This window comes from Giraffa tippelskirchi, chromosome X (genome assembly GCF_054371585.1).
Source record: "Giraffa tippelskirchi isolate mGirTip1 chromosome X, T2T-mGirTip1v1.2.pri, whole genome shotgun sequence".
In the NCBI taxonomy this organism is placed as follows: Eukaryota; Metazoa; Chordata; class Mammalia; order Artiodactyla; family Giraffidae; genus Giraffa; species Giraffa tippelskirchi.
The window spans coordinates 23,204,349-23,227,177 of NC_137289.1; the positions used below are offsets into that span (position 1 = coordinate 23,204,349).

Consider the following 22,829-nt stretch of genomic DNA (forward strand, 5'->3'; position numbering starts at 1 on the left):
GTACATGAACCAAGAACTTCCAGATGTTCAAGCTGGATTTAAAACAGGCAGACGAATCAGAGATCAAATTGCCAACATGTGCTGGATCATAGAAAAAGCATGAGAATTCCAGAAAAACATCTGCTTCTGCTTCATCGACTACGCTAAAGCCTTTGACTGTGTGGATTACAACAAGCTGTGGAAAATTCTTCAAGAGATGGGAATACCAGCCCACCTCACCTGCCTCTTTAGAAATCTGTATGCAGGTCAAGAAGCAACAGTTAGAACTGAACATGGAGCACAAGACTGGTTCCAAATTGGGAAAGGAGTACATTAAGGCTGTATATTGTCACCATGCTTATTTAACTTATATGCAGAGAACATCATGCAAAATGCCAGGCTGGATGAAGCACAAGCTGGAATCAAGATTGCCAAGAGAAGTATCAATAACCTCAGATATACAGATGATACCACCCTTATGTCAGAAAGCGAAGAGGAACTAAAGAGGCTCTTGATGAAAGTGAAAGAGGAGAGTGAAAAAGCTGGCTTAAAACTCAACATTCAAAAAACTAAGATCATGGCATCTGGTCCCAACACTTCATGGCAAGTAGATGGGGAAACAATAGAAACAGTGACAGATTCTATTTTCTTGGGCTCCAAAATCAATGCAGATGGTAACTGTAGCCATGAAATTAAAAGACGCTTGCTCCTTGGAAGAAAAGCTATGACCAACCTAGACAGTATATTAAAAAGCACAGACATTACTAGCTAGTGGGATTACTGGATATTTTTCTTCTTCATATATTTTCTCAATATTTTATAGTATATCTTTTAACTTTTATAATGTTAAAGTGATCAATCCAAAGAAATGGAGAAAAACAATAGAATGGGAATGACTAGAGATCTCTTCAAGAAAATTAGAGATACCAAGGGAACATTTCATGCAAAGATGGGCAAAATATGCCCATCATATTGTGGTTCCTCTTGAGGTTCAAGAGGGAGGGGATATATGTATACCTATGGCTGATTCATGTTGAGGTTTGATAGAAAACAACAAAATTCTGTAAAGCAACTATCCTTCAATTAAAAAATAAATAAATTTTTTTAAAAAGCAGACACATTTATTTGCCAACAAAGGTCCATATCATCAAAGCTATGGTTTTTTCAATAGTCATGTATGGATGTGAGAGTTGGACCATAAAGAAAGCTGAGCATCGAAGAATTAATGCTTTTGAACTCTGGTGTTGGAGAAGACTTTTGAGAGTCCTTTGGACTGCAAGATCAAAGCAGTCAACCCTAAAGGAAATCAGTCCTGAATATTCATTGGAAGCACTAGTGCTGAAGCTGCAGCTCCAATAATTTGGCCACCTGATGCGAAGAACTGACTCATTAAAAAATACCCTGATGCTGGGAAGATTGAAGGCAGGAGGAGAAAGGGAGAATGGAGGATGAGATGGTTGGATGGCATCACTGACTCAATGGACATGAGTTTGAGTAAACTCCAGGAGTTGGTGATGGACAGGGAGGCCTGTTGTGCTGCAGTCCATGGGGTAGCAAAGAGTTGGGCACAACCGAGTGACTGAACTGAACTGAAAGACAACTGATAAGTTTTGGTCCTTTCAAAGGTGATAAGGAGCTTCTTACCTTCTTACCTTTTTGAGGTTATCAAGAATCTTACATAGTATAAGGTGACAATTCACAATTTTATGCTTTATATAAAAGGTCTTCTTCACAAATTCCAGGTGTAAATAATAATACCAAGAGTACTCACCCTCCACAAACCCCGGGTACCTTCTTGTTGGTATATATCAATGAAGCTGCCAATCATGCTGCCTTGGAACAAGCTTCCTTGAGCCTGCATTCGAATCTAAAATCGGAAGAGGTGCACATTTTGTTTTGACAGAGAACCAAAATGAAACATTTCACTCATTTAAAATGAAGAAAACAGTATTTGGGAATTATCAAAAAAATCAGCCTGCAATTAGGATGAAATTAATGACTTAAGCTATGTATAGAAAGCATTATTTGTGTCAAAGTATATTTTATAAAGATGATTTTCATCATCCTCACATTCTTCATATTAAGTCCATCATTTCTGGAGTTGGAAGAAAATTGGGGGAAAAAAAAGAACAAGTACTCAAAGAGGGTAGAAAAGAATCCATTTAAACTATGATTAGTTTAGTGAAAAACTAGAAACAACCTGTATGTTCAAAAATAACAAAAGATTAGTTGCATAAAGTATGAAACATCCATTTAATGGAATAGTATGCAGCCATAAAATTTGATTGTAGAATATTTGTGGATATTTGAAAATGTCAACAATTAACTGCTAGATAGAAAAAGCAGGTTGCAAAGCAGTATGTATGGCATATCATTTTTATCAAAAATACATAAACTTAAAAATAACCATATGCACAACCAAATGTTGATGGCAGCCTAAATCTAAGTGATGAAGCCATAAGTGGGCATTTCTCTCTTTTGTGTTTTTTCTGCCTTCCACTTTTTGCTACATTGAACATGCATTGTTTATTGAGGTGTAAAAAGCAGGGGGGAGTTTGAAAATATAATTTAATGCTCACAAGACCTTACATTGAGTTTTACTTGTAAAAAGCATGACATTGTATTCTGCAAAGTAGCCTCTGAGAGGCACAAGAAAGGGGACATAGCATTGACAGGCCATGTGAAAGATCTGGTACAATTCACCACTGAGAGCACACACAGATCGTAGTAGTCAGTCACTAAATTCTAGTGGACCAACTGCAGGCCTGACTTTCATTAAGCACAACTCTAGGTTTTAATAAATGTTCTTGGTAAGTCACGGTACAGCAATATGTTTTTATGTGGAAAGTCAACTGCTACTACTAAGAGTGTAGAAATAAAACCTAAACCATATTAAAATGAAATAGAAACTATCACAAAGACAAACTGAAACCATAAATATCCTATGGTAAGTAGAGGACTTCTTTATGGAGGTAATTCCTGAGCAGGGTTGGGATGACATCGAGGTAAGTGTGGCACTTTCCTCAGCCACAGAATATAGCAGGGGGGTGTAAAAAAAAACCTCAGCAATTCAGATAAATGATATTTCAATGCAATATTCTTAAAAATCAAAATGAATGCACAAAAACCCACGATGAACCAATCATCAAAATTGTAACTAAAGACAGGATCCAACAGGGCAGGATTAACGTAAGCAAGTGAGATGGATTGTACAAAATATGGCTATTTTGTTTCATCATGAATTTTTTGCACTCATTTTAATTTTTAAAAAAGATTGCATAAAATGTTATTTCTCTTGATTATTGAGGTTTTTTTGGCACATCCTTACATTTTGCACCCAAGGGAAGTATCTCACTTGTGTTGTCCTAGTCCTGACTCTGTTTCTGAACCGTCTTGAAGGACAAATTCATGAGAAAAGGGGGAAAAATCATTGCAGGCAAAAAGAGAACTACATGCACACAGGCAAGAAAGTAGCACATAGTTCAGAGAGAGAACTGTTCAAGGATAAGTGAAAGGATTAAACAGATCAACAGTGATTATAACTCCTAATAAGATTGTGACTACCCTGGTCCTCCACTCCCCACCACCACTCACCACTCAGTCCTACCTAAGTATAAGAAAGGAAAAGGTAGACTGTAGCATTGGTCGGTGGTTGCAACTGTACCAGACAGGTCAGAGGGACAGGAAACTGAAGTGAATCTGAAAAGTACATTCTAACAAGTGTAATTACATTGCAAATATTTTAGAATTTTAGGATGTAGTCAGTTATCTTTAAAAATACTTGGTCTGTATACTCTAAAGTGATATAAAAATTCTGTAGGTAAAATTTTCTCAATTTAATCCAGAAATATCATTTTCATAGATTCTTCATCAACCGCCACTGGTTTCTTTCATGTGTACTGTTTTTCAAGTCACTCTCTCGGTTCTCAAAACTCTCTGAATCACAACAGATGCCCTTTCCACTTAACCTAGCCACCTGTGGTTTCAAATGAATAAAGTATATGTTCTCTTACTTTTTTTCCCCTCACATTTCTCCTAAAATAATTTTTTAAAACTTGGGATCTTCTTATACATTTTAATCATATATTTAGTAATTTTAATTACCATAAGCTTAAATGAGTTAATAAGTTGGAAATGTTTACCACTCTATCTCAAATATAAGATATAGATTGATACTATTAGATCAAATTCAATCATTAGATTAAACAAAATATAGACTGATATTACTGATATAATTAAATAAATGTTTCATTCTGTGTTCTGATAAATACTGAAAGAAATCCAATTATATTGTAAAAAACTCAGCACCACTAACCTATAATGTTCTGGTTCTGAATTCAGAATATCTCAACATAGGCCAAAATATATAATTTTAAGCCAAATCTCATCCTTAATAGAAATATGGATAAGACAGGAAAAGACATTGACATTATAGACTTAAGATACCTCAATTAGTCATTAAAGGAGGTTTCTCTAAAACTGTATTTCAGTGTATCCCTTTGTTTGATAGTCCAGATTACACTACAGGTCAATATTCCATACTAAGATTTGGGATGGGTGGGGGAATATGCCTTCCTCCTTTGAAGTGGGGAAAGGGTTGTTATAAACATGAGTTCATTTTTAGATCAGTTTTTGAGAAGGGTATAAAGAAAGTAAGGGGTCTGGAAATTGATACCCTTAAAATTGCATAGCCCTTGGAAAGAATGTTTAAAGGTTTGCATACTCTATAGTCTGCAGACCAATGGATTAATGCACATCATAATAAATCGACTACTATTTATTGAGCCGGAGAAGGCAATGGCACCCCACTCTAGTCCTCTTGCCTGGAAAATCCCATGGACGGAGGAGCCTAGTGGGCTACAGTCCATGGGGTCGCTAAGAGTCGGACACGACTGAGCGACTTCACTTTCACTTTCCCCTTTCATGCACTGGAGAAGGAAATGGCAACCCACTCCAGTATTCTTGCCTGGAGAATCCCAGGGACGGCGGAGCCTGGTGGGCTGCCGTCTATGGGGTCGCACAGAGTCGGACACGACTGAAGCGACTTAGCAGCATTTATTGAGCATCTACTATTTACCATGTGTAATGATAGTTTACATATATTATCTTTAATTCTTGACAACTTCATGTATTATATGCTGAATTATCTTCATTTTACAAATGAGAAAACTGAGGCTTAAAGCAGTTAAGTGATCTGCCCAAGGTTTTACAACTGGCAAGTGACACAGTAGGGATTTGTGACCAAATCTGATACAAAGCTCATGCTCTTTTTGCTTCACACTGAATACACCCAATGCAACCAGACTTCTCTTACCTTCAGCACATCGGTGGGATTGGCTATAGCAGAAGATATCACTCCTGACACTACTCCACATATCATATTAATTAAAAGAGTTTCATCTGTAAAAAGGAACACAAAAAAGAAAGGTCTGCTTATAAGAGGCACTGAGAAGAGGGTTTCTGAAAAGAGAGTACTGAGCTATCAGAGGAAGGGAACCATGGTCAGAGAAATGACTATAGAAATGAACTACAAAGCTTATGAAAATAAAGAAACTCAAATATTTCTAGGTTCCAAATGAGTACTGAAACAAAAAACTTGTAAAACATAGATTATTTTAAAATATTTCTAAAATACACTGGAATATATCCTATTATTCTATATAACTGCCAATATTCCATATAAATTCAGAAAGTACAAATAGCACTTTAATCACTTCAAACATCTAAAGAAAAAATCTTAAGTCTCTTTCTAGAGAATCATCAACTCTAAAGACTCAGAACCAAATATTAAAAAATAAAATCTTATGTCTAATAGAAAAAAATTTCCTACATACTAATTTTCATTGGCTTTGATAGCTACTAGCCTCTATTTATTTACAGAAGATTTCTGTAGTTAAATGTGAAAAACTAGTCACTTGGACCTAAATTCTCTCAGCTAGAGAAAAGAGCAAAGAAACCACAGAGCATATTATTCTAAAATTCAATCTTCACCATGCCTCCTTACCATGAAGAGCCTACGAAGAGAAACTAGGTAAACCCAAGTGAAGAAAATGTGAGAGGAAATTATTTCAGGACTAGAATACTTCAGGATCCTTAAAGAGGAGGCTTCAGAAAAAGCTAATTTAGAAAATAAAGCAATTCAAAGGACATTACTAACCGAAAAGCTCTCCAGCTGTCCCCAACTATGCAACAGCCTCAGGCCTGTAGTAAAATAATCATTTTAGTACAGTATGTAGCTGAAAAAGCTATAGCAGCAAATAGACATATGGTAATACTGAATATGGGTTAAGATGGCCATATTTTATGTATATATAAAACCACTCTATTTAACCAAAGCTTATCAAAACCCATAGCTAGGATTCCTTATAGTTGAGGATTCCTTATAGTTGAAGTTCTCTTATAGATGAGGACAGCATTAATTTTATCAACAAGTGTGTTCCATGTTCCCTCTGTGATGACCAGAAGCCTTTTTCTGTTTGACAGGAAAAGGGACAAACTTGAAGAGCAGATCCCTCAAACCTATAGTGGGATTAATCTCAAATCAGTACAAGCTTAGTTTGTCCTTGCAATGACTGTTATCCATTCTCAGACACCCCATGATTAATACTTCTCACTAAGCATAATTTCAACAATCCCTTTGAGTGTTATCTCAAAAGAGAATGAGGAGTCTACACTGACCTTCTAAACGTTCTACAAATAATCTCTTCAAGCTCTGGTAAATGCCAATTTTAATGGTGCCATATGATGCCTGTCTTAGTAAAGCAGGAGCGATTCTGCCAAAAAGAAGGAAAGAAAAAAAAGTTATCCTTATCGTATACTTGCAGAATATACATATCTAGACTGCCTATTCACTTCCATCACCCACCTCATTCCATAAAAACAGCAAAATATGCATTGTTTTCAAGTATCCATGGAACATGCACCGAGAGAGCATATTTAGGTCATAAAACAAACCTCAAAAAATTTAAAATAATTGATATTATATACAGTATGTTCTCTCACCATAATGGAATTAAACTGGAAATCAGTAAGGTAAGGAAAACCCACGAACACTTGGAAATTAAATGATACTTCTAAACAATCCTTGGGTGACATCAGTGTATTTTTTAAACACATAAAATTGAATGAAAACGAAATTTCAACCTTTTAAAATATGCGGGATGCAGCCAAAGCAGTGCTGAGAGAGAAATTTATAGCACAAAATGCTTACATTAGAAAAGAGGGAGAGTCTCAAAATCAATAATCTAAGTTCCTACCCTCATGAAACAAGAAAAAAGAACAGCAAAGTGAACCCAAAGCAAGCAGAAGGAAGTAAATAATAAACAGCATAAATTAATAAAATTGAAAACAGGAAAATAGAGAAAAATCAATGAAACAAAAAGTTATTCCGGAAAAAGTCAACAAAATTAATAAACCTCTAGTAAGGGTCATGGTAGTGATAGGAGAAAAGCAGTAAGTCACCAGTATCAGGAATGACATGGGGAATAACACTACAACCCTACAGTCATTAGAAGAATGGTGGCCCAGTGGTAAAGAATCCACCTGCAATGCAGGAGACCCAGCTTTGATCCCTGGGTTGGGAAGGTCCCTTGGGAGAAGGGAATGACTAATATTCTTGCCTGGATAATCCCATGGACAAAGGAGCCTAGCGGGCTATATAGTCCATGGGGTTTCAAAAGAGTTGGACATCACTTAGCGACTCAACAATAACAATAAACAACCTTATGATATAAATTCAACAACTCAGAAGAAATGGATTAATTCTTTGAGAACCACAAACTACCAAAATCCAATCAATATGAAAAAGATAATCCAAATAATCTCATAACACTTAAAACATTTTTATTTATAATTTAAGTTTCCAAAAAGGAAATCTCCAGGCGCAGATAATTTCACTAGGGAATTCTACCAAACATTTAATAAATTAACACCAATCTTACAAATCTCTTCCAGAAAACAGAAGAGGGAACACTTCTCAACTTATTTTATATAGCTAGTATTACCCTGATAACAAACCAGAATAAAACAGTACAGAAAAGGAAAACTACAAGCCAATATCTCTCATGAACTTAGATACGAAAATCTTTAACAAAATATTAGCAAATTGAATCCAGTAATGCAGAAGAAGTATACACTATTACCTGCTTCATAGATTTTTTTTTTTAAATCCACCTTACTTCCTAGCAGTTGCAGATACAACTTTAATCTTATCCAGGAGACACCAGAGCCAAGATTTCACTCTGTTTAAGTTCTGCTTATAAACTGGAGACATTCTCACTCATACCTCCTTTGAGATTCTTCCATATTGCAGAATTAAACTTTAGCAGTTATAAATAGAAAGACAGCAGCAGTTCAAACAGTTAAGATTTTAAAATGATGACAAAACATGCATATTTCTGACTTTATTGCTTGCTATCTGAAAAAAATATCTTGTGATTATCTGTGCCGATGAAAGAACAAGGTGAAACACACGATCCATGACTCACTTGCTTCAGGATGTAATTCTTGATTTTTGCCCCAAGTAAATTATCTTTGAAATTAAGTCCAATATAAGTTAATAATAAAATTGATATCCATTCCCAGAGCAATAAGCTGGGACCCTAGATGCTGGAGTAAATTGGCAGCAGATTAAACAACACAGTGGGCAATAAGCCACCAACTTATAAATAATCAAAAGATGATTCCCCCTCCAAAATGATGGGTCTCCCTCTCTCTTATTCTTCATTTTCTGTTTAAACTGCCAGAATAGTATTTCTTTAAAGAGGAAAAAAAAATTTTAAGTCAGGATTTGGCAACTCAGGAAGAATATCATAGAAATATATACTGTTAATTGGTGCTCTGCTATTCATGGTGGCTATGGATGACTCTCAGGAAAACAGGAGAAAGCCAGGGCTACACTGAGATATATATTTAAAAAATGTATCACTTATAGCCAAATGAACACAAAATCCAAAGCTCAAGATTTACAAGCAAGTGAAATATAAACTGGCACATTAATACTGAATTACATTTTGTGGCAGCATGGATGGGACGGGAGTTTGGGGGCAAATGGATACGTGTATATGTATGGCTGAGCCCCTTCACTGTTCACCTAAAATGATCACAACATTGTTAATCAGCTATACTCCAATATAAAACAAAAAGTTAAAAAAATATTGAATTACAAGTTGAAATGGTGAATATAAAGGGCACAAACTATCAAACGCTGAACTACATGGCTTCTCAAAAAATTATTTCTATTCATGATGTAAGGAAAGAATCCATTCTCACCCCGAATACAGAGCCAATACACCTTCTTCTTTATAGATTCGGAACAAGGCATGAAACATTCCTCGGTATTTTATCTCTTTGAAGCGGACATCAATACTTTGGCCTTGAACTTGAAGTCGTGTTTTGGTCAGGTCCACAGGGAAAGTTCCTATGAAGTAACACACTCATTTATAAGTTTTTCCAGAGAGCCATCGGAGAAGGCAATGGCACCCTACTCCAGTACTCTTGCCTGGAAAATCCCATGGATGGAAGAGCCTGGTAGGCTGCAGTCCATGGGGTCGCTAAGAGTCGGACATGACTGAAGCGACTTAGCAGCAGCAACAGCAGCAGCCAGAGAGCCACAGTAAAATTTTGGATGAATTCAGGCCAATGGTAATTTTTAAAACATAAGGCAAAGTCCTTTTTATAACAGCTAGATCTTCACTAAAATATCACAATCAGAGGACAAGGGCAGTATATGATAAAGTGAAATGTACTATATCTAGGCAGCAGGATTTGACCCACAGTATAACTGAAACTGTGATATAATAAAGTGGTTTAGCATAATCCTAACACAGTATAAATGCAAAATAACTTACATGTTGTTTTAATTTCATCTTAACATACAATCTGGCAATTATCTGTCTCTTCCTTCTGCCCCACCTCCCACCTCGTCTCTCCTCTTCTCCCTCATAAAATCTCCACAAATTTTTGCAAAGAAGATAGGAAAGCATGGGATTGCTGCTCCACATACTCTTAAATACTATTACAAAGTTTTGTGGGTCTTTCTTTTATCCGTTTATAAGAAACAGTTTTCTAGCATTATGAAAGATAATGGTAAAGTCCTAAATAGGACTAAATAGCCTACTCATATGGTTCCTTGGGTAATTCAGGACTAACCAGCACAGTGTTTAGCAGGAAAATTTCTTTAACCAAACTTTTTTCTCTTTTATAACACAGACAAGTAGTCATTACATTGGCAAAATGTTTCAAGGACTATTTCAAGGTCTAAAACTAACACAGTGATTATGCAACTCTGGTCACTGATGACCCTGACATCCTAACACCAGAGTTCACAACAAGAAAGTCAAGAAAAGCTAGTGGGGTCACTTACAAACAATTTAGGAAAGAGAATTTGGAAAATGAAAAACAATCTAAAAGTACTTCAAAACTAAAATCAAAAAGAGAAGAATCTGGTTTGATCTTGTTGGTCAATTTTCTTCCAAAATGGGAAAGAGGTTTGAAAAAAAGGAGTTTGAATACTTATTAAGAAATTGATGAACAACTTAGCACAAAGGAAAGGCCATTAGTATAAGAATATAGAAGAAACTGCTCTTATCGAACGCCTCTATATTTTCATTCATACTTCTTAAGCCTAGCAAATTAAATCATTAAACCACCAAAACAGCGTCCTAAGTTTGACTTTTCTTAACATCACTTGCAGTAGTAGTACTTTCCCAAAAAATATTACTTGATAGCATTGAGACAAGTTTTTTTCTTATTTTTAATTGAAAGATAATTACAGTATTGTGTTGGTTTCTGGATGATCCATGTTGATGTATGAGACAACAGTTTTTAAAACAAGTAGGGCAAGCTCCTTTTTCTCCACTTTTTACCAAAAATAACATTACCATATCTATACCCTAAAGGAGCAGATATGTCAGTTTCCACATTCTTACCAAACTCAGCAACAATAGAGGCAAGGCCGCCATATACAAAGGGTTTCCAATTCAGACCAGACATCTCATGGCTTACAGTGGCACTTTTCTGGTGCTAAAAATAAACACAAATCAGAACAAGGCACAAGAGTGAGGAGCACCTGTCAGTGTACGATCACAACTTAGAGCAAACAAAACAGACACAGAGAAAAACCCTACCAAGTATAATGACACAAAATGAAGGCTCCTGTTTTATGTGATAGATGACCATGTATGTGTTTTTTACTGCCTTTCTGTAGGGGTAAGTGTGCGATTCACTCAAATGTCAACCTGTGCACTTCACATTCTCTAGTTTCTTTAGTGTTTTATCCCCATCCCACCCGAAGAAGAGGTTTCAGTACATCTAGCACACCCAACTTAGACATTCAACTAGACAATGACAAGTGAAGGAATCTGGAGTTTAAATGACATAGGCTGAGGCATCTCATAAAAGCAGTTCATGGTATTGTTAGCTAGATTCAGGTGCAAAGCACAGACTGGCATCACTACCCCCTCATATACTCTCATCTCTCCACTAAACTTTATTTCATCTAACTACTTTCCAGCTACACATAACCTCCTCCCACTAGGCCCAGGCCAAGTTAAGCACCTTTTCACCTTCCTTGTTTCTTGGAGGAATGACAGCAACATGGATGATGTCTCTCTTCTCTCTGACATTTAACATATATCCATCTAGTGAATCTCCTTGTCCCTGTCCTTTTAAATCACATAAATACAAATACTGTTTTTCTTTGATGTTTGAGTTCTTTAACAAAGTGTTCTACTCCCAGTCCTCCTTACCTCCCTCCTCCTCCTGCCCCCATTAGACCTGTCACCTTCAATCCTTTCAGCCTATTTTCTTTTCCTGCCACTCCCAGCTATTTCTCTCTGGAATTTTATTTTCCCCACAGCTCTGCCTTCTCGATGAGTGGTTTTCAAATTTTAATGGGCACCAGAATCACCCAGAAGGCAGATTAAAACACAGATTGCTGGGCCTTACTCCTGCAAGTTTCTGATTGGTGGTCTGGGTCTGGGTCTGGCCTGAGAATGTGAAAATTGCAAGTAATGATGATACTTTCAAGCTTTAAGACCTACCACTCTAGGCCTTGCCTACTAAATTCTGGTCCAGCTGGAAGCTATTTTCTCAGGATGGCTTCTCAGATTTCTCTTAAATATTCCTTTTTCAGATCTTCAAGGTCTGCCTACTATTGAATTTCAAAAGCAACTTCAACTGGTCTTTGGCCAGGAATAAGGATTTGAAAAGTTAGACTTGCCTACGTTTAAATCCTGGCACCACCACTTTTTCTGTGACCTTGGGCAAGTTATTTAACCACATGTGCCTGAGTTTGCTGAATTGTAAAATGGGGATAATAATAGGTACTATATATTAGGGTTGTTGTGAAAATTAAATAAAACACATAAAACTCTTAGAAAAGTACCTGGCACCTAGTTCAACAACTATTAGTTACCATTATTACATTTTTTGAATAGTTAAGTACTCAAATATATATATTTTAACAGATAATACTTCACTGCCCACCTCCCCTACTGCCCAGTCTGGGATTAGCACTGAATTGACAGTCTCTTTTTAGAGGAGATAAGGTTTTGCTTTGTTTCCACATAAGGAATCCTCTGTAACTAAGCACAGAAAAACAATTTTCCAGAAAGGATAGCTAACATGCAGACAAATGTTTACAAGGCCACAAAAATAATTACGGAAACTTCCTTTCAGGCATAGTATGATCAGCCAGCCCATCTGACATACAGAGTCGGCAAAACATAGCTCTTTTTGAGAAAAACTGTTTAAAAGAATTCTAAAAAGCAAAGTAGGAATAAGTACTTTAAATATCAGCTGCAGCTTGAAAGAAGAGTCTTGAGCACTAAATACTACCTTATCAACATTTTCAGCTATGCCCATATTTTAAGACTCCAAATAATAGCAACACATGATACACACAATAAGAGGGTAGGTATGGAAAAGCAAGGAACTGGCATATCCCTTTTCTAAGTTTAGGGGAGGGGGAATGCACTTTCCATTCACTAATTTAGAGCTTCCCAAAACAGTCAAACATTTCAAAAAGCAGCTATGCTTCTCTCCAAAGCTCTCTCTATAACTTCTTTCAACTCTTCATTATAGAAGAAGCCTGATTGACTACCTGCTACCCAGCCTTTTAATAAAGAAGATGTGCTCAGGGTTCAGAGAATAATACTAATGCAGTTAAAGTCCGGGGCAAAGCCACAGCAGGGAGCAGAAAGACCAGTCACAATCTCTGGTCAGTTAGCCCAGTAGTTCTTTAACGAAATTTTCACAATCCTGAATTGAAATAAAGAAAATAAGGGCACCAAGTGCCTTTTTTCAGCTAAATGTATCTCATTTAAAGGACTATTAGAAGATCATGTTCTTCCTACTCCTGGAGCATTTTTCAAAAATCACCTTTCTTATATGAAATGTAATAGTTCACAGTTGATTTTGTTTAGTGTTCTTATTTGGCAAAATAAGACTGGCTACCCTAATTTGTGCCCCCTCCCCACACTTTCATTTCAATTTTACTGGTCCATGAATCCTAAAAGTCTGGGACCGCTGCCATCTTCCCACTCCCATCTGATAGTAAAATTTCTTTCCCTCCAAGGCTGGAAAAGAATCTTGTTATGAAGAAATCCTGTATCATCTTTAAGCCTGATTTTAGACATTCCTTCCTCATTGAGCCAAAAGTCTGTCTTCTGCTAGTTTTCACTCATATTTTGGAGGCAGTATGAACAATTTATTCTTTTCCCCAGGGGAGTCCTTCAAATAGGTAAAGGCAGCTACCATTTTCTCCTACATCTTATTTTTTATGCTAAATATCTACCAATAATTTTTGTTGTTCTCCATATTACACTTCAGTTACTATAGCTGAAACTGCAGTCACTTTTATGGGAATCATATCACACTACTGAATCATTAAAATGTCAGCTATAATCTCCAAGTCTTTTACGTAAGGCTGTATACATGCATGCATGTTATGTCATACCTATTCCACAGCTGTGTAATGCTCTTTTGAGCCTTCACTTATCCATTCTATATCTTAAATCTCAGGCATACAAATAATGACTAGGATGAGATTTATATTCTGGTTGCCCCACGTTATTTTCTCTCTTAACTAGGTAAGATCCCTGAAGGCTGGCACCTGGTCTCACTGTACTTTTCATAACCCCTAAAATAGCTTACACAGAATTGGGTACACATCCATTAAATACTTGGTTGGTTCCAGCGTGATGTCCTTTATGCATGTATACAGCCTGTATGTAAAAGGTTACAGGGGAAATCAGAAAGATAACTTGCTGGACCCGACCAATACTACACACTCTGTACATGACACTTTGCTGATCCTCAGAGACTCTCTCCCTAGGTTTTTGTTGCAGAAAATTACTTGTGTAAAATACTCCCCAAAGGATTTTGATTTGTGGGGTCTATCCCCAGATATGGGTAAAAGAAGCCACATCTGAGTTAAAATATAAATACAGTACCTTAAGTATTTTTATTGTGTAAAGAAGCCAATGAAAAATGCCTTCAAAATGCAGACATGTATTCTGAAATCTGACTAAGGAAAATCTGATAGCCTAAAGAGTGAGAAGAATGTCCTAGAACACAAGTTACATAATCCTGTCACACCACTGCAAAGCTCTGGTCAGAAAAATCCAGGTGCTTTTCTTGGTTTCCCCTTTAAGAAAGAGTAGGCATTAGATAGTCTCAGATTCAGGAGGTAAAATAGAGACTCAAGCAAATGTTTATTGAAGGCATACTAAATGCCCAAATGTGCTAACAGGTACAAATGCCATGTTTAAAAAAAAAAAAAAAACACATAACATATGTTCTAACACCATGACAATATTTATGTTTCCCGGATAATTAAGGAGATGGGTATGGGGATGAAAGTTGTATGAAATACAGTACTTGCCTTTCAAGAGCTTATAATCCGGTGGAATAAATCAAAGTAGTTCATCAGAGGAAAAAAAATAAGTGCTAAACTATATAGCACAAACTATAAGAGCAGGAAAAGCATGGGAAAGGAACCAATCCACATGAGCTTGAATAATTCGAAAAAGCTTATGGAGATGAGAGAACTTAAAGTGGGCCTTGATAGAGGGCAGGTAGAATATTAACAGGTGTAGGTAAAGGAGAGGGTAAGGGGAGAACAGGCTAGACAGACACAAATTTGAGGAAAAACACAGAATGTGGAGGCAAGCATCAGTATGGTTTGTTCTCAGAAGGAAGAACCCAACCTAACTGGAACAGAGAATTATTTTATATTGAAACAATATATTGTTTACATATTGTTTATATTGAAACAATATCAGACAAACAGTATGATAAGGAACAGATTCAGTTGAAAGGCATGAAATCAAAGTGCGTGTGGCAGGGTGGAAGGGATACTGTAAATTTCTGAATAGACTAGTGACCTGAGGAACTCTACCACATTTTAGTTAGCCTACTAGGGTTGCAGCAAGCAATGCGTTACAAATGGGAGAGGCAGGGGAACTAGCTTAGGATGGTGTGAAGTAAAGCAGACAAGATGTTTGTTGGCAGCGACGTTAGAGATAAACTTCTAAAATGGAGACACAAAGGAACTTGATGATGTAGGGAATGAAGGTGAGGGAAGAGTTGATGATGGACTTGAAGCACCCCTGGCCTGAAAAAAAAAAAGGAAACACTGACAGAGAACTGTAAATGTCCCTGCAGTTACCTTGTCTGAGAAGCTAATTCCTATTCATAATGGCTGTCATCAGTTAGCTGAACTGCATTTTAATAGATGCCTTCAATGCCTTGACCTCAAGGAGTGACAGGGGGTAGAAACTGAAAGGGAGCATCTTTCAACAGCATCCCTCACGCTAGTACAATGGAGGTGTTTGCTTACTCCGCTTACAATCACGGCCGCCGTTGCAAACTTCACCCTTAGAAAAATTAGGATTATTCCGGGAAAGATACCCATTCACCCTCTGGGTAGCAGGATCTTGCCAGTTCCTCAGCTGTCAGAGCGAGTTCGTGGAGAGAAGGGAGGCGCCTTAATGAGGCGGCCTCCCTGGGGGGTCGAGGAAGCAGGGTTCAATCGAAGAAGAAGTAAAACCACCGATGCCAGAAGAGTGAAAAACAGGGAAGGGACTCAGCTGAGGGGAGAGAGAGATCAAAGGACCGTTAAGCCCCTCCCAGGTCGGGAACCAGGCCAGCCCGGCCCCGCGCGGCCTGGTGCGGCCCAGCCCCGCTCCCCAGCCTGGAAGTCCAGGAGCTCCCCCTCACCTGCTCGGGCTCATCGGACGACTGGGAAGCCGAGGCTCCCACAGTCGGAAGCGCCACTGCAACGCCAACCCGGAAGTATTGATACCAACGGAAGTAACCAAGCTGTCGCCTCGGCAACGGTGGTACAGCCATCCCAACTCCGCCCCTCTGAGCCTAAAAACGGAGGCGCGAAAGAAGAGGCGGAAATGACAAGGGTCTTAACGGGGGAGTCTGGCAGGCTGCCGGCGCAAAGGTCCAGAAGGGGCAACCTGACTTTAGGGAAGTGCAAGGAGAAGAGGCTAAGGCATGAGAATTTGGCAGCTTCCGCAGCTAACGTGGGCGCAGTGATGTCTTGTTACCGCATCACCACCCACCTCGCGCGTGCAACGTCTAGGGAAAGAAGCGGGGTGGCTACGAGGGGCGGGGCGCCTGCGCGCAGAGTACCGAAATGGAGGGAGCGTGAGGGGGCGGGGCAAAGATGTTAAAAGTGGGAAAAGGCGTGAGCGGTATTTAGAGGGGTGCCTGAGCTGGGGGAGGGGCGGGGGGCAGGAAATGGGGGCGGAGGAGACAGAAATAAAGATCAAGTAAGCAAATAACCTCAGCATCAGGTCTGAGGTCGCCAGGCCCTCAAAGCTTGGTTAAGAAAGAGCAAATTAGAAGCAGAAAAGGGAACCATAAAAAGTTTTAAAGAAAATGAAGAGTGGAAATACTAACAGGGGAGTCCGAGAGTTAATCCGGGCTTCACAATCAGCCAGCAAATGATAAGACAGCCTGGTGACCAGCTTCGAGCTCTAGCCACCCCCAGGAACCAGAAGGGACAACTTCAAATCACCCTAGGTGATTACGTTAACCAATGGGCTACACTTTTAAGCCTCTTGCGTGAAGGATCCATAATCACGCGGGAATACAAAATAGTATGGTTTAGATGTTGAGTAAAAGTCAATGCAAAGCACGTGGCCCTAAATGATTATTTGTTAAAGGAATGAATGTTCAGAAAACCTTTGTTCCAAAAGGATCATTCTCAGTTTAGTTCACATTTTGGTTTTTTGCCCCCATTAAAAAATTTATTCAGGCAGCTCACATAGTATCAGCCGACACTGTGGAATACTTACCAGGGTGGTGCCAAAAGCTTCCATGTGCACGAAACCACCCTATGAGACAGGGGCTATTATTTCCCCCTTTTGATAGACAGGAAAAGTGAGGTCTTAAGAAGTTAAGAGAGTAACTTGGTGAGTGGCAGAGCTGGTATTCAAATTCAGTTCTGACTTAAGAGCCCAAGCTCTTAACCACTATGCTACACTGCTTTCAACTTTAGTAATAGCCTTGTTACCTTCAGAAACTTCCTTACTAAAAATAATGTGAGAAACCTGTACATGCATTCCAAAATGTGAATACCCTTCAATTTACATCTCAGCAAAGTACTCTCTTCCAGCCAGACTAAGGGGGTTACAGCTTAGAGTCTTTCTAAATTGGAAGGACTATATTCTCTCCAGTGACATGAACCGTATGTCTAGCTGTGGCTGTGACCCGGGCCTGTCCCTCACACCCAGACTGCCCAACCTTGTAGAATTATGGCTCTCTTTGTGACCAAATCACTCTCTTAGCTTTTCTACAAGACTGCACTGCACTTTTGTCTCCTCAGCCACTGCTAGCTAATCTCACCAAACACCTAGGTAAACTTCGTTAAAAGAAGCATTGTTTTCAAATGACTTATTTTAAAAGATCTACAATAGATGAATTTTAAAATAGCATCTGTAGAAACAACACTATAAACATATAGCACGCTTTTATTTAACACATTTGCAGTTTGCTTGTTTCGAACATTTTTCTAAAACTACAAATTAAAAAAAATCTAATTTGTCAAAGTTGGCCACTTTTTAATCACTTTCTATTTATAGTCTCTACCACACGACCCAAATTCAATTACATTCTGTCTTGGGTTATGCAGTAGTTGTGGGTGCCAAATTCTGATCTCTCCAAGAGATCAGCTATTCAAGTGAATAGAATCCTTGAATCTTCAAGTCGGAAGGAGATTTAGAGGTCCCTTCTATAATATTCATTACAGACAGTTGTCCAGTCCCTGCTAGAATACTTCCAGTGTAAGCATAGATCACAAGTCAACCCATTAAGCTCTTTGATAGTTCTGTTTGAAAACTCTCACTTATGTTGAACCAAAAAGTGCTTTCATCTTTCTACTCTCCCAAGAGAAACACCTGGTCTTAAAAAAATGAAAAAAGAATTGTATTTGGAGTCAGAAGCCCTTTTTTTTAATTAATTGAGGTGAAGTTCACATCACTAATACAATATTATGTCAATTATATTACAATAAAACTGAGGGAAAAATAAAAAATAAATAATATTGATAACATTTTTATTCTCATTAAAAGTCACAATTAAGAGAGTGAAAAGGTAAGCTGGGAGAAGAGATTTTTAATCCACGTATGCCACCAAATCTCATATCCAGTGTAAATAAAGAACTCCTAAACTCAGCAATCAAAAGACAGGCAACTCATTTTTTTTAATAGGAAAAATACTTGAAAGACACTTCATAAAAGTCTGGAAAGAAAAGGGAGGTGGGAGTGTCTTTTAGGGCTGTTTAAGAACCAGGTATTTATCTTTCTCTAATTTGCTTCATTCAGTATGACAGTCTCTAAGTCCATCCATGCTGCTGCAAATGGCATTATTTCATTCTTTTTATGGCTGAGTAATAGTCCATTGTTTCAGTGATTCTTAAACAGCCCTAAAAGACACTCCCTCCTCCCTTTTCTCTCCAGATTATGGTGTGTAATGCAATAATCTTGCAGTGACCCACCTGTAGTGACTTCCTGCCTTCTCTCCTATAAATAGCCAGTGTGTTTTTATCTCAAGACTTGACTGGGGAAGAATTCATGTCCAAACTTACTCAGGTTGTTGCAGAATTCACTTCTATGCGGCTGTACCACCAGGGCTTCATTTTCTTGCTGGCTGTTGGCCAGAGGCCACTCCCAGCCCCTGTAGCAGGCCCAGTTTCCCATGGTTTGGCCCTCTCCATAGGCAGTTCACAGGCAGTTCTATAGGCCACTTGCTTCTTCCAAGCCGGCAGAAGACAAGAGCCTAAGATGTGGTTTTATCGACACGGGATATAGTGGGACTATTATTTTCTGTGAGGAAAGAATATGCCTATTTTTCAAAAGTACAATAGCTTCTTTTTCTGATTATAAAAAAGTACATAGTCATTTTAAAACTTTATACACAAAAAGTGAATTATACACAAAAAGTGAATTATACACAAAAGTGAAAAGATGGTATTTAAGACTTCCCTTATGGCTCAGCTGGTAAAGAATCCACCCGCAATGCAGGAGACCTGGGTTCGATCCCTGGATTGGGAGTGAAAAGATGGTATAAATTACCTTAAATCCTAATATCCATAGATACTCCTCTTAACAGTGTGGAGCACCTCTTCCTAGTCTTCTTTCTATGCCTACACATTTGCTTATTATACTATCATTCTTGTGATTTGTGTGCTCCTGTCACACATTCTCTGGGGTGACCTCATGTGCTAAAGTCAGTGTTCCAAGCTACCTCTAATTTCTGGTCCCTCTACATTTCCCCAATTTTAAAAGTTATACATCTTTATGGAAGAAAAAGGAAAATACAAAAACATATACAAAGTACTGGTGGCTCAGACAGTAAAGAATCTGACTGCAAAGCAAGAAACCCGGGTTTGATCCCTGGGTCGTGAAGATCCCCTGGATAAGGGAATGGCTACCCACTTCAGTATTCTTGTCTTGAGAATTCCACAGACAGAGGAGCCTGGCGGACTATAGTCCATGGCATCGCAAAGAGTCAGACACGACTGAAGCAAGTAATGCTTCTATTCATTTTTACAAAAATATAATGCAAACATCATCCCCACTACCTAGATACTGGTGTTAACATTTCTACATGTTTCCGTCCAGTCTTCCCATCATTTATATAACTGTATACAAGCCACAAGAGTGAAGGATAGGGAAACCCGGCATGCTGCAGTCCATGGGGTCGCAAAGAGGAGGATACCACTTAGCGACTAAACAACATTACAAGCCACACAAACCTTGTCTTAGCCTCCTTTTCTCCTTATAGACCTCACTCCCTTACTCACCCACCTTGTTGATCCTGGAGAGCCAAAGTCTCCCTTTCTTATTAGCTTCATATTCTTTCCAGGCTGCCAAAGCAAGAAAATCCTCTTCTAATCCTGTGACAGATGACACCACCCTTATGGCAGAAAGTGAAGAAGAACTAAAGAGCCTCGTGATGAAAGTGAAAGAGGAGAGTGAAAAAGTTGGCTTGAAGCTCAACATTCATAAAACTAAGATCATGGCATCTGGTCCCATCACTTCATGGGAAATAGATGGAGAAACAGTGAAAACAGTGTCAGACTTTATTTTGGGGGGCTCCAAAATCACTGCAGATGGTGATTGCAGCCATGAAATTAAAAGACACTTACTCCTTGGAAGGAAGGTTATGGCCAACCTAGATAGCATATTTAAAAGCAGAGATATTACTTTGCCAACAAAAGTCCGTCTAGTCAAGGCTATGGTTTTTCCAGTGGTCATATATGGATGTGAGAGTTGGATGGTGAAGAAAGCTGAGCGCCGCAGAATTGATGCTTTTGAACTGTGGTGTTGGAGAAGACTCTTGGGAGTGCCTTGGACAGCAAGGAGATCCAATCACTCCATCCTAAAGGAGATCAATCCTGGGTGTTCATTGGAAGGACTGATGTTGAAGCTGAAACTCCAATACTTTGGCCACCTCATGCGAAGAGTTGACTCATTGGAAAAGACCCTAATGGCTGGGTAGGATTGGGGGCAGGAGGAGAAGGGGATGACAGAGGATGAGATGGTTGGATGGCGTCACTGACTCGATGGACATGGGTTTGGGTAGACTCCGGGAGTTGGTCATGGACAGAGAGGCCTGGCGTGCTGCAGTTCATGGGGTCGCAAAGAGTCAGACACGACTGAGTGACTGAACTGAACTGAACTGAATCCCGTGACACCCTCTAGTTATTGCCCAATCACCTTCTATTCACAGCCCTTGTAAAAAAAAATTAACAATATTTACTTAACCCAATCGGAGAAGGCAATGGCACCCCACTCCAGTACTCTTGCCTGGAAAATCCCATGGATGGAGGAGCCTGGTAGGCCACAGTCCATGGGGTCGCTAAGAGTCGGACTCGACTGAGCGACTTCACTTTCACTTTTCCCTTTCATGCACTGGAGAAGGAAATGGCAACCCACTCCAGTATTCTTGCCTGGAGAATCCCAGGGACGGCGGAGCCCGGTGGGCTGCCGTCTATGGGGTCGCACAGAGTCGGACATGACTGAAGCGACTTAGCAACTTAGCAACTTAACCCAATATAACCAAATAATATCATTTCAGAATGTAATCAATATAAAAAGTATTAATGAGCTGTCTTACAGTTTCTTTTCTTTATACTGAGTTCTTGTGTATTTTATACCCACAACTCATCTCAGACAAGATACATTTCAAATAGCTACATATGGTGATGTGGCCACCATACTGGATAGCAGAGATCTAATTCAATGCTCCACCTGATGGAGTATCACAGACCTTCTCCAGCATCCCCTCACTCCAAAGAATCGTCTAGCTCCATGCTATTCAAATTTCATCACTAGGCATCGTCATCATCACCTGGGGCTTATAGAAATGCAGAATTTCCCAGGCTACACTGCTCAGGCTTCAAGTTGCTCAGAATGGCTGCTATCCAAAAGTCTACAAGCAATAAATGCTGGAGAGGGTGTGGAGAAAAGGGAACCCTCTTACACTGTTGGTGGGAATGCAAACTAGTACAGCCACTATGGAGAACAGTGTGGAGATTCCTCAAAAAACTGGAAATAGAACTGCCATATGACCCAGCAATCCCACTGCTGGGTATACACACCGAGGAAACCAGAACTGAAAGAGACACGTGTACCCTAATGTTCATCACAGCACTGTTTATAATAGCCAGGACATGGAAGCAACCTAGATGTCCATCAGCAGACAAATGGATAAGGAAGCTGTGGTACATATACACAATGGAATATTACTCGGCCATTAAAAAGAATACATTTGAATCAGTTCTAATGAGCTGGATGAAACTGGAGCCTATTATACAGAGTGAAGTAAGCCAGAAAGAAAAACACCAATACAGTATACTAAAGCATATATATGGAATTTAGAAAGATGGTAACGATGACCCTATATGCAAGACAGCAAAAGAGACACAGATGTATAGAACAGTCTTTTGGACTCTGTGGGAGAAGGCGAGGGTGGGATTATCTGAGAGAATAGCACTGAAACATGTATATTATCATATGTGAAACAGATCGCCAGTCCAGGTTCGATGCATGAGACAGGTGCTCGGGGCTGGTGCACTGGGATGACCCAGAGGGATGGGATGGGGAGGGAGGCGGGAGGGGGGTTCACGATGGGGAATACATGTAAACCCATGGCTGATACATATCAATGTATGGCAAAAATCACTACAATATTGGAAAGTAATTAGCCTTCAACTAAAATAAATAAATTAAAAAAACAAAAAATTCCAAAAAAATAATAATAATAAATGCAGAATTTCAGGCCCCACAAAGGACCTATTTAAATTAGAATCTGTATTTAAACACTATCCC

The 22,829-nt window shown here is 38.8% G+C and overlaps 1 protein-coding gene across 7 annotated transcripts in view; it reads right to left on the reverse strand.

Annotated features, from left to right (window-relative positions):
* The window catches only part of SLC25A14 (solute carrier family 25 member 14), a 34,549-nt gene extending 18,283 nt beyond the window's left edge, over window positions 1-16,266 (reverse strand). The window contains exons 1-7 of one of the 7 annotated variants that reach the window (XM_081566598.1): window positions 16,201-16,266; window positions 14,864-15,595; window positions 10,908-11,001; window positions 9,250-9,397; window positions 6,658-6,752; window positions 5,294-5,379; window positions 1,751-1,846 (exon numbers count right to left, since the gene is read on the reverse strand). In XM_081566598.1, the coding sequence (XP_081422724.1) occupies window positions 1,751-1,846; window positions 5,294-5,379; window positions 6,658-6,752; window positions 9,250-9,397; window positions 10,908-10,971 (489 nt within the window). In that variant the 5' untranslated portion in view covers window positions 10,972-11,001; window positions 14,864-15,595; window positions 16,201-16,266. Of the gene's footprint in view, window positions 1-1,750; window positions 1,847-5,293; window positions 5,380-6,657; window positions 6,753-9,249; window positions 9,398-10,907; window positions 11,002-14,863; window positions 15,596-15,820; window positions 16,071-16,200 lie in introns of all 7 variants that reach the window. The other 6 variants (XM_081566599.1, XM_081566597.1, XM_081566596.1 and 3 more) reach the window with 6 other exon arrangements.
* Window positions 16,267-22,829: the final 6,563 nt, after the last annotated feature.